Below are 12,549 nucleotides of genomic sequence, written 5' to 3'. Positions count from 1 at the left end.
CTAAAGCCCAGGCTCAGTAGTTGTGGTGCACAGGCTTAGTTGCTCCACGGCATGTGGAATCTTCCCGGACCAGGGCGCGAACCGGTGTCCCCTGCATTGGCAGGCGGATTCTTAACCACTGCACCACCAGGGAAGCCCCTGATTCACTTTGCTGTACAGCAGAAACTAACATGACATTGTAAATCAACTATACTCTCAATTAAAAAATTAAAAAAAGAGTTAGCAGCAGCCTTATAGTGCTGAGGAGACAAAAACTGGAGTTGAAAAACAAAAACAAAAACAAAAAAAACTGGAGTTGAGGGCTCTTCAAAATGGAGAACACCTTGGTTCTCCATCTGAGGTCATGCAGGAATATATCCCAGGTGTAAGGGCAAACTGAAAACAGACCAGTGGTTACAAAAACTCAGCCTAAACCTGGCTTAATCCCTGATTGGATTTAGGGGACCTATTCTAACTGCCTGCTAAAGTTAAAGGACCCCTGTCTGAAGACTGAGAACATCAGTGGAGTATCCACATTTTTTTCCCCCAATGTCAGTGTTTAATAAAATTACCAGGCTTACCAGCTGACAGAACCAAGCAGAAAAAGACCCCAGCAAATAGAAATTCCCAGGTAACTAAGATACCTAGATACCTGTGATTAGTATTTAAGAAAATAGATGAAAACATGGAGGGTTATTCCAGAGAACCAGAATCTATAAAAAGAATCAAGTGGCAATTCTAAAACTAAACATGCAGTACCAAATTAAAAATAAAGTATATAGGCTTAAATAGCAAATTAGAAGTAGCCGGTGAGAGGATTAATAACCCAGGAGAAGAAAAGTCAGTAAAATTATCCAGACTAAAGTAAGAATTGAAAAAAGGTGAAAAATGTAGATAAGCATTTAAGAGTCATAAACATGGGTAAAAGTTCTACCATACAAGAAATTGGAGTCTAAGAAGTGGGTGGGGGAAGGGAGAGAGAATGGGGCAGAAGCAATATTTGAAAAGATAACGGCCAAGAGTTCTCCCCAAGTGACAAAAGGCATTGAGCTACAAACTTAAGAATCAGTACAAACACCATGTAGGTTAAGACCAGAACTAACCCACATCTAGGCACATCATAGTAAAATTGCTAAAATACAAAGAAAAAATCCTAAAGCAGCAGAGGGTGGTAAGAGACGGTAGTTTCTCAGGCAGCGGTCCCCAAACTTTTTGGCACCAGGAACCAGTTTCATGGAAGACAGTATTTCCACGTATGGGGAAAGGGGGGGCGGGGATGGTGCAGGCGGTAATGCAAACGATGGGGAGTGGCAGGTGAAGCTTCCCTTGCTCGACACCCGCCGCTCACCTCCTGCTGTGTGGCCCGGTTCCTAACAGGCTGCAGACCGGTACTGGTCTATGGCCCGGGTGTTGGGGACCCCCCCCTGTTCTAAGGAACAACAATAAGTCTGACAGCAGAGTTCTCACAAAGAAGCAATATAAGCTAGAACTTCAGAATGTTACCCATAAATTGCTGAAAAAAGATAACTGCCAAATTTGAATTCTGTACTGAACAAAAATATGCTTAAAATGAAGGCAAAATAAAAATGTTATAAAAAGTTTTTTGTTATAAAAATAACAAAATTGAGTTAAATATTCTAAGGTTTTGGCATCATTTAAGAAGAGATAAGGGGCTTCCCTGGTGGCACAGTGGTTAAGAATCCGCCTGACAATTCAGGGGACACAGGTTCGAGCCCTGGTCCAGGAAGATCCCACATGCCACGGAGCAACTAAGCCCGTGCGCCACAACTACTGAGCATGAGCTCTAGAGCCCACGTGCCACAGCTACTGAAGCCTGCGTGCCTAGAGCCCGTGCTCCGCAACAAGAGAAGCCACTGCAATGAGAAGCCCGCGCACCTCAATGAAGAGTAACCCCCGCTCGCTGCAACTAAAGAAAGCCTGCATGCAGCAATGAAGACCCAACACAGCCATAAACAAACAAACAAACAAACAAACAAACGTGATACAAGTAATTTGTATTAGCCTCTTTCAGGTCAAAAATGAATGCTGTAATCACTAAAAGGATTTAAAAGAATGGGATAACTAACAAGCTTATAAAGGGGAATAATTAATTAACAATTCTTGATTAGTCTAAAAGAAGGCAAGGATGGAGAGAATCTGGAATATAGAATAAATGGGAAATAAAAAGAAAATTGTAAGAGGGTAAATTTAAAGCCCAATATATCTGGGTTACATTAAATGTAAATGAATGAAATATTCCAATTAAAAGATAGATTGGGGACTTCCCTGGTGGCACAGTGGTTAAGAATCTGCCTGCCAATGCAGGGGACACAGGTTCGAGCCCTGGTCCGGGAAGATGCCACATGCTGTGGAGCAACTAAGCCCGTGCGCCACAACTACTGAGCCTGTGCTCTAGAGCCCATGAACCACAACTACTGAAGCCCTCGTGCCTAGAGTCCATGCTCTGCACAAGAGAAACCACTGTAATGGGAAGCCCCTGCTCACCACAACTAGAAAAAGCCCATGCACAGCAACGAAGACCCAACACAGCCAAAAATAAATTTATTAAAAAAAAATGGCAATGTTCAAAAAAAAGTTTAAACAAAAAAAGACAGATTGACTAGATAAAAACAAAACAACTTTATATGCTTCTTACAAACAATGTACTTAATATTAAGTCAGAGAGGAGTTTGACAGTATATAGGATGGAATAAGATATATCCAGAAAATGACAACGTAAAAAAACTGGCATAGCTATACTAATATCAGATGAAGCAGACTTTAAAACAAATAGCATTACATTTAATAATGATAAAAGAATCAATACAAAAGATAACTTAAACTTTGTATGCAGCTAATGACCCAAAACAATGTAGAAAATGTAAATGAAAAATTTTGAAGAGGTTTGTGATATAATTAAAGACACCATTTGAAAAGGCACCAGGACGAGAAAGATTTGAACTAAATTCTATATAACCTTTAAAGTACATTCCTACTAAATATTTCAAGACCTTAGGGGAAAATCAGAACCCTCCCAAATTTAATAAGGCTACAAAAAGAAACCTTATAAGAATAATAAACCAACTAACAAAGTCATAGAAATCCAATTTCACTCATGAATACATTCCAGGCATGCAAGGGCAGTTTAATATTAAAATCTACAAAGAAAATGAAATACATCAAGAAATTGAAGGGGAAAATCTGATATCAATAGATACTGAAAGGGCTCTAATAATTGGTAGAAGAAAACATGTTAGACCATGTACAAAAATTCTAGCCTAAGGATTTAAATGTACAACAACAAAAAAACAACAATGGAAAGAGAAACACTAGAAAAACAATTCGGGAGGATATTTATGCTAAGTCCCTTCACTAGAACAGACATTATTATTTTTTACCTTTACTAACTCCTCAGACACACATCTCACAGACTTGTGGTATAGAGCCTACATAACTTCAGCGTTCCTTATGTCTTCTTATCTGCCTTCCCCGACCACATGGTCAGAGATCTCTGAATGCATACCTTAGTATATTCAGTGCCAAGCACATAGTAGCTATGCAGTAAAAGTTTGGCCAAATGGGTGATGACCCCTGACCATCACCCCACAACTATTCATTCCAGCCTGCCTGCCTCCTGGGGTGATGGCTGAAAGGAGCAGGAAGCAGACTGTCTTACTGGGCAGTAGTAAGGGTATAGGCTTTCAAATAGGATTGACCCAGGGTGATTCCTGGTTATGAGCTATGTCATCCTGTGCAACTTATTTCTCTGCAGCTTATTTTCCATAAGGTGCTTTGAACACGACTGTGTCTCTGGTCGTTGCTCAGAAACAGCCCTTACTACTAGTGCTATTATTAAGCTTGACTAAGGCAGGGAAAGGGGTGGCATTGCGGCTGAGGGTAAAAGATTGGGTGACTCTCCCCGCGTCTGTCTCACCAATGGGACAGTGTCCAGGGGTAAAGCTAAGTAAATTTGGCAATAGCTCGGCTCGCTTCCTTCACGTTATTCTTGCCCCTCTAATTGCATTTCCCTCAGCAACTGTCGATCTCAGTCCTCAACCCTGGCTGCACCTCAGAGTCACCAGGCCCTGCCATGGACCAATGAAATCAGAACTCTCCCCAGGGCTTTTATGTGCAGCTGGGGTTGAGAACCACTAGCCCTTCATTCTCTTGATCCTTGTAGGAGGAGTCCAAGATTGCACAGGCCCAGAAACTACAAGCATATTTTGGGAGCGACATCTGTTTCCCAGGAAGGAACTTATTAAGTTCAGCAGTACAAGCAGGGTTTGGAGTCCTTGATATCAAGCCTGCCACCAAATCCCAAAGTTCCTTGTGTTAGTAGATACTGGCACCCATGTGGCCGTAAGCAGGCACATCGTTCCCACTTGGCAACTTGAAAACAAATCCCAGGGAATTTTTGGTTATGAACCAAGCCTGCTTAGGGGACAGGTACAATTGATTTAGCTGCCTGGGAGCTATTCCTTTAGCTTCCACTACCTGGGCTTTCCTGGCTGTTAGTTGTGTGAGAGAAGATCAATACTGGCAACAGATGAAGGTGTGTAATCAACCTAAGTGAAGTGGGTTGAAATCCTCTGGCATGTTTTATCATAAGAGGAAGAGGAAGGTTGCAGAAGTGCTGGGTACCCTATGAGCAAGTCCTGCCACCATCCTCTGTCCTCACTTTCTTTCTCCCTCTGAGTTATGGCACCTGGTACCTTCTCTATCCCCCAGAAGCTGTGTATTCTCCAGTATGGGGCTCTGTATTCTTATACTGACCACAAGTCCAGTGATTATAAATATTGAGGTCTCTGGGGAAACTCAAGATTTAGGAATTTAGAAACTTGAACTGAGTGAATTTGAAAGTGTGAGATGGGGAAAGTTTTTGGAGGTGGCCATGGCACAGTTATTCTCGCGTTTGGCTCTATTGGTTTATATGTTTTTACCTGTGCAAAAAAAATACAAATCTATGTTGTCAGCCAGTGACATTAACAGATTTTTCTTTCCTAAAGCAAATCTAATAATTACTATAACATGTCTTGCAACAAGCAAAACAGTACATTCAGGATGTCAGGGTTCAGTGCAACAAAACAGGACAAGTCTACTTAGAAGGCATGAACCGTCATTTCAAATGAGATTCCAAAATACCGTTCCTACTTACCTACTGATATAGTCCAAACAGCAATTATTTTCAGAAATGCTTTAGTTCTGGAGTTGAATCGGCTGTGATGGATGGGATTCTGGATGGCAACATAGCGATCCAGGGAGATGGCACAGAGGTGCATGATGGAGGCCGTGGAGAAGAGCACATCCAGGTAAATCCATACGGCACAGAGCTTGCTAGGCAGAGGCCACTGGTACCCTATGATGCAGAAGGTTAGCATCAGTTAGTGACCTTGAACTTCTCTGGTGTGTGGAATTTACCCTGCTTTGAACAGTTTCCATCTTGGGAAAAGGTACAGGTAACAGCAAAGGGCAACACAAGATATTAATATTTTTAATATTTCAAAAAAAGCCTGATGGCAACTGTACTTAACTACAGTAAGATTGCACTGGCTGAACACAAGGTTTGAAAACTTCTTGTGGCTGGAATCATGCTGGTGTGTTGTAAACTCAGGTTGTGTCTCCCTGGGGTTTCTCTCGTTCTGTCTCCTCTGCCTAACAAAATCTACCTCTTTTTTGTTTTTGATGACTTCGGTCAGGAGCTATGAGGTACTATGGGTTCCTCTATCGAAGCACCTCTTGCAGTGTACTGTCATTATTTATTCACAGATTGTAGGTTGCCTGAGGTTAGGCCATCTCTCGGCCATTATTACAACTGCTCAGTCTTGCACAGTGATGGCATTTGGTGGTCTCTCAAAAATGCTACTGGTGTGAATGAAGAAATGATTAAAAATCCAGATTGGGAATTTCTCTGTGAAAATGAAAAATAATTACCTCCTAATACTTTGGGGGTTAAACTCAAACTTGTGGGGTGTGGGGTGAAAATGAAGACAGTGGTAAAGAAAAGCACAGTATTCTTGTCCTGAGAAGTGTTTCAGGGCAGTGGTGCTCAAACTTTAACGAGTCTCAGAATCTCCGAGATGGTTTCTTAAAATGGGACTGCTGGACCCCATCTCCAGGGGTTCTGATTCTGAAAGTGTGCAGTGAAGCAGTAAGATTTGCTTTTCTAACAATTTCCCATCTGGTACGGATGCTGCTGGCCCAGGGACCACACTTGGGCAACTGCTGCCCAGGGCAGTGGTTCTCACCCAGGGCTGCACATTAGAATCAGCTGGACAGCTTTTCTGTAGGTCCTGATGCCCAGCAGGGTGGGTGGAGGGCGCCCCAAACATTAAAGTGATTTAAAGCTACCTGGAGAATTCCACTGTGAGACACACTGCAGGACGTCACCTGCTGCACTAGGAAGGCAGGGTATGCCTTCTGGACACACAGTCTCCTGTTTCTGTTTGTTTTAGAGGGAGATCAAACGGTTATATAAACCTTAATTAGTTTTGATGACAATATAAGCAATGGTGTTAAATCTGTGCACAGGTGAGAAGGAAAATGATGAAGACCACCTTTCTTTCACGGCATTCTGGACCCACAGAGCTGAACGAACTCTCTAGTCACAAACATACTCTCTACCAAAATGCCACCACCGATGTTTAGAAAAGTAAAGGGTGCAGGATACAAGTCGGACTTGGTGCCTTTCACGCCATTTGCAGAGAGCTTGAGCTAAAAGGAGAGACTTTTCTTAGCAGCGCCTGGGGGGAAGCCATGCTTTGCCTGGTCGGAACTGATGTTGACCCTGGGAGGAGTTTTCTCTGCAAGGAGGCAGCCGCGGGCCGTAGTTTGGGTTTCCGTGGTGGGGATAAGGAGGGGGCATTTCCTCACCCACCCAGCGGTGTCCGGGGGACCAGTCCAGGGACAGGGGCATCTCTGGGCAGGAACCAACTGTGCGCGGAGTGGTGGCCGCCAGGGGGCGCCGTTGCACCCCGAGCCGGAGGCTCCGGGCAGATCTCGGCTTCCTAACCCGGCTGGCCGGTGCCCGTCCCCACGGGCCGCTCGGGGGTCCACCTGCCGCTCGGAGATCCCCCGCCTTCCCCCCACCGGGCTTTTGGTTCCCGGACAGGCCCTCTGAGAGTCATCTCCCACTCCTGGAGTTTGCCTTCAACGCAGCGGGGTTTTAGGAAGCGGGAACCTCTCCAGGATGTCTGGGAAATGACAGGCGAATTTAATCAAATCATCCTGGTGTGACATTGTGAGTGGTCAAGCGGAGGCTGGCCTTGCAAAGAGCTCTATCGACCCTGTGCAAACCGGCGCGCCTGCGCTCCATTGCTCACCTCCTTCCTCCTCCATATTCCTTGGGGCTGGGTTGATTTTTTTTTTTTAATCCTTAAGACTTGGCCAGAACATCCCTTCTAAAAGACAGTGCTCATAACTTGTTTCTAGCTCTGGGTGACTGCTGGTGTGCCTGTATCAGCAGTCTGCTGGTGTGCCTGTATCAGCAGTCTCAAGATTCTCTGCCCCCTTTTAAAGAGAGAAATCTAGCTGTATTACTCATAATTTGTAAAGAGTATCACATTCTGCTTCCCGCTGAAGCCATCCCAGTGTTTGCCTACTTGCTGAGAGGTCTGACTCTTTCAAACTCTATTGAGAAGAAAGCAAGATTAATCTCTTCCCATGTGTTTCCCACCCTCCTCCAAACCAGACGGGAGGAGTTTAAGCCTATGCATTTTTAAAGAGTTGAGGTTATAATTCAAAGGTACACTTCCAAATTAGCTTCTCTGGGCAGGGAACAATTTAAAACTGGTGTAATTCATTTATTCTAATGGAGACTCCATATTTTAACAGTAAACCCACTGCACCACTAATGTTCTCTCTGCAAATGTTCCAAGGTAATTGGGAAGGTTTTACCCCTTCATTAGAAGTGCTGAAAACAGTGTGACAAAGATAAAACTGTCTTGTCTTGAGGGCTGGAGTATTTGGTTGAGAATATAAAGGAGAGAAAACCAAGTGGATTCAGAACGACAGATGTCATTGCTTTATGACTGTATTGGGACCTTTATAATTCTACATAAAATGTACATGTTTTTCAGCACAACACCTTATCTCCCTGCATAAAATACACACGTTTCAAAGCACAAAACTCTCCAGTGATCACACATAACAGGTTGTCTGATTTCTTAGAATGTGAGATCTCATTTTAAAAGTACAATTTAAGTAGTATAACATGGTAGACCCTCCTGTATAAACAAAGCCTTGCGCTTAGTTTGCCCCGTGAGCCCTGACTCATCTGCTAATGACATGCACATGCTTTGTTACCAGTGTGGGTACAGCTGGGAAACTAACGCCACTCACCATAAAGGATGGTTAATGTGGACACGGGCATGACAAGGAAACCCAGCAGCATATCAGCTATGGCAAGTGACATCAGGAAATAGTTGGTGGCATTCTGCAGCTTTTTCTCTAGGGACACTGCCATGATGACAAGTATGTTTCCAGCAATGGTTAGAATAATCACTACAGTTGTCAACAAAGCAGACCAGTTCTTTTCCTGGAGATGAAGTAAGGAGAAGCAGGGTGGTGACAGGCAGCCCTCACAGGAAAGGTTGGTTCGATTTTCTGAGTCCACTGTCCAGTTAAACGCATCTGAAGTGTTAGCTTCTCCGGAGTTAAAGTCATTGTTGTAGAGCCTTGTGTCATCATTTAATTGCATTAAGAAGTTTGTAGTTGAGCTCAAAGAAGTGTTTTCGTCACAGAGAATATCCATCTCTAAGCTGGAACTTGTAGCAGATGAAGTGCCGAAAAACTGAGTTACAGGCTCTGCTCACCATTCAGCTTTATGTCCCCATGCTCTGTCACACTGAGGCTGGCGTACGTGCTGGGCTCCTTTGGTTGGCTCTTTTCCTCCCATTATTACAATCGTAGTTAAAGAACTGCGGTGGCTTCCTTATACTTCCTTCCTTCACAATTTCAGTAGAATCCTTTGTCTGATTTCATTTTTTTCTCCAAAGCAAGGGCAAAAAAGCAGAATGAACTTTTAACATAGAGGTTGCTGAGTTTTTTTAGCAGTCAGGGAGAAAAATGTGATCCTGGCCAAAAAAGAAAAGTTTTGTAACCCCCGGGAATCTCTCTTAGCTCTGTCTCATTCAGTTGGTTTTGCTGATCATTACTCGTTGAGCCACAGCAGCATTAAAACAGCAAGCAATCCAAAACAGTGGGGCTGTAGACACTCTACCCTGGCAGTCAATTAAAAATACATCCAGGGTTAATTCCATAGTAATTGGATGTACTTTGGGATATAGTTCTCCGTCGGTCTTAGGCTGAATCGCCACGGCTGCCGGCAGGAATGTCAGCTTGTATCATGTGGCTTCGTTAATCAAAGAAAGAAAAAGTCTTCAGCAAAGATCAGCAGACAACTTTCCACTCTAGAAATTCTCATTGAAACGACTGCATTTCGGCCAAGCAGCCTTTCAAGCCAGCAAGAAAATTATACGGCAATAAAATACAGCAGCCTGAGAGCGCTACAACTCACATAGGTCTTCGGGGTCCACACGGTAGACACACTTGGCTGTTGTGTGACTCGCTGCATCTCTCGTGGCGATTAAGCCGGCAGAAAGGCCCTTGTCCCTGAGCGTCCACCAGCATCATAGTAATTCGATTTCTGTTTTGCTGACTTCAAAAACTGCCTGGGAGAGTCGAGCCAGTTCCAGCGCTGCAAGGTCCGCGGCGGCTCCCTCTGTCCCCGCCTGGCTGGGTCCCTCCCTCCCTCCCTCCCGCGGGGCTCGCCTGGGCCGGGCGCGCGGTGAGACATCGTCCCCAGCCCCTCTCAAAGTCGCACAGAAGACATCGCAGGGCACAAAGTAGGCAGACGCGCCTGCACACGGGCGCTCGTGGTCTCCCCGGGAAGGGACTTGCTGCCCGGCCGCCTCGTTCACTCCGGCAGCCCTCCCTCTATCTGTGTGTCATAAACTGCAAGGTAGCGACAGCCAGGGAGGGCGGACCAGACGGGCTTTTTTTTTTTTTTTTTTTCCTTCCCTCTTTTTGCTACATATTAACAGCGGGAAGTTTCCCATTATTTTTAAAAAAGAGAGAAACGGGAGAAATCGCCCTTTGTACAGATCCCTAAGGCAGGTAAGCCCCACTGTGACGTTTTCTAGGGTGAAGGGTGAAGAGAGAATGTAAATAAAGCCAGAGAATGGTATAATCGGTGCTTCCACGCAGAGCCCACCGAGCTTGTGCCTCAAGTGGAATTGTTGACATCGGTGACTTGGGCTCAGAGTGGCCGAGCAGATTTTTGGTGATAACGCTGATAAACTATCAGTACTGTTTATTATCAAATACATACATCATTCAACTAGCTTATTTTCTTCGGCAGAAATATACCCCCTAGAAGTAATTCAATACCTCACATGTGGAGGAGAATAAGTTGGTTTCTCCAGAGGTAACACTAAGGACAACCAGCTTTACTTCTAAGAAAGCTCCTCAGATTTTTAAAGAAGGCAGATATGTCAGGGGCTCTGTGTGTGTGTGTGTGTGTGTGTGTGTGTGTGTGTGTGTGTGTATCTTCTTATTTTTACAGGTGGGAAAATGGATTCTTTCCTGAATAGTTGATGTTTTCTAGGTTTCTGCCCATCTTCTTATTCTTTACACTTTCCCGAGACAAATTAACCTCCTCCCATGCCTTCAACATGTTTTTGGCCAAATCTGTACCTTCACGGTGGATTATTTTCCTCAGCTCCCAACCTAAATATCTAGCTGCCCAGCAGGCCCTTCTGTCTCTAGCCTAGGTAGAACTTGACCTTAGCATCGTTTTTTTTTTTTTTTTTTTCCCTCACATCCTGCCGCCCACCACTCAGTGCTTATTTCCACCCGTTCACTTGGTTAAGGAATCACCATCTCTTTCCACATCTATTCCCTCGTTCTCACGGCCCGATCTTAAGAAATCTCCAGTGCCACCTCTGTGTACGTATTTCTCAAATCTCTTCTCCAGCCCGCAGCTCTCACTTCTTTGGTTAAAGGCGGCTGCATCATTGTCTCTTGGGCTAGAGCATGAGTTCCCTCCTCACTGCCCCTCTGCCTCCTGAGTAGGGGTGGGGTGGGTGAGGATAAGGGGTGATCGTCGCGTGTTGTAGACCCAGCAGCTGAGAGAGCACAGCTTTTGGGGTTAGAGTTTCCCTAGTTTTGAACCACAGCTCTGTAACTCATAAGCAGCAGAACCCCGGACAATCTAGTTGCTCCCTCTGATTGTAATGAAGCTGAAATGCGATAACGAGTAGAAATAATGTAGCCCATGTCTGACTGCTCTTGAAGAATGTTAGCCATTTTAATTCTTAGGAATATTCTTATTGATATTACTAAAAACCACGGCAGTTTGTGTTTGCATTCCTTCAGTCTCTGTAGGGCACGTGGATTCTGTCTTTGCCCGTCCCCACCGCTCCCACTTTTCAGGCCCGGACCCCTGTAACTCTCCCACCAGCAGCCTACATGCAGATGAACTTGCCGGTTTCTGAGGATTTTTAAGCATTGGTACTTGCAGTTTCCTGTGTCTGGAATACTCTTACTACCCCCCCCCCCCTTTTTGTGTCCATTTGGCAAATTCCTAGTCAGCTTTCAAGGCTCAGTTCCAGTGTTACGTCCCCTGAGAATCCCAGGCCACCACTTACCACCTGTGTGACCTTGATTAAGCTGCTTAACCTCTCTGGGCTGTGATTTCCTCATCTGTAAATAGGGAATAATAACAATACCTACCTCAGCGGACTGATTTGAGGGTTAAATAAACTTACGTATATGCTTGGCACCTTTTACACCCTCAGGAAAGGTTAATTGTTACTGTTGTTGAGCTTACTGTTAGATAGCTTTCTGTGGCACTCCTTCCCTGTGTAGGCAGAGACTATAGCACCTTCTACAGTCTTCTATGTGAACACTTCTCACACTGTATGTAAGCCCCATGAGGGCAAAGACTATGTTATTGTTGTTCAAGGTGGGGCATATAATTGGTGCCTAGGTATGTTTGAATGAATGAATGATTTATAATTACCTGTTTACATGTCTGTCATCTTTATTAGATGGTGAACTTCTTGTTCATCTCTATACCATCAATACCAAACATGATGTCCCTTAATGTGATGTCCTTGGTAGATGCATTTTGAAGGAATATATGAATTGATTGTTAGCATACATTAAAAAGCAGACTCAGGGAGACACCTCTAAATACTTTTTAATTATTTTGTCCAATGGGATACTAAACTTTATTTTTAAAAAAGACAAAGGAAACAACAAGGTCCTACTGTATAGCATAAGGAACTATATTCAATATCCTGCAATAAACCATAATGGAAAAGAAATGAAAAAAAATGTATATATATAACTGAATCACTTTGCTGTACACCAGAAACTAACACAACATTGTAAATCAACTATACTTCAATTTAAAGAAGTGGGGCTTCCCTGGTGGCGCAGTGGTTGAGAATCTGCCTGCCAATGCAGGGGACACGGGTTCGAGCCCTGGTCTGGGAAGATCCCACATGCCGCGGAGCAACTGGGCCCGTGAGCCACAATTACTGAGCCTGCGCGTCTGGAGCCTGTGCT

The 12,549-nt window shown here is 44.3% G+C and overlaps 1 protein-coding gene across 1 annotated transcript in view; it reads right to left on the bottom strand.

Annotated features, from left to right (window-relative positions):
• HTR2A (5-hydroxytryptamine receptor 2A) overlaps positions 1–9,603 on the bottom strand; it is a 58,561-nt gene extending 48,958 nt beyond the window's left edge. Inside the window, exons 1-2 of the mRNA XM_036831643.1 lie at positions 8,317–9,603; positions 5,135–5,335 (exon numbers count right to left, since the gene is read on the bottom strand). Of these exons, the coding sequence (XP_036687538.1) occupies positions 5,135–5,335; positions 8,317–8,728 (613 nt within the window). The 5' untranslated portion in view covers positions 8,729–9,603. The remainder of the gene's footprint in view (positions 1–5,134; positions 5,336–8,316) is intronic.
• Between the last annotated feature and the right edge of the window lie 2,946 nt (positions 9,604–12,549).

The sequence above is a fragment of the Balaenoptera musculus genome, chromosome 18, assembly GCF_009873245.2.
Source record: "Balaenoptera musculus isolate JJ_BM4_2016_0621 chromosome 18, mBalMus1.pri.v3, whole genome shotgun sequence".
In the NCBI taxonomy this organism is placed as follows: Eukaryota; Metazoa; Chordata; class Mammalia; order Artiodactyla; family Balaenopteridae; genus Balaenoptera; species Balaenoptera musculus.
The sequence above is the reverse complement of the archived record's forward strand: the minus strand, read 5'-3'. Positions and strand labels throughout refer to the sequence as shown.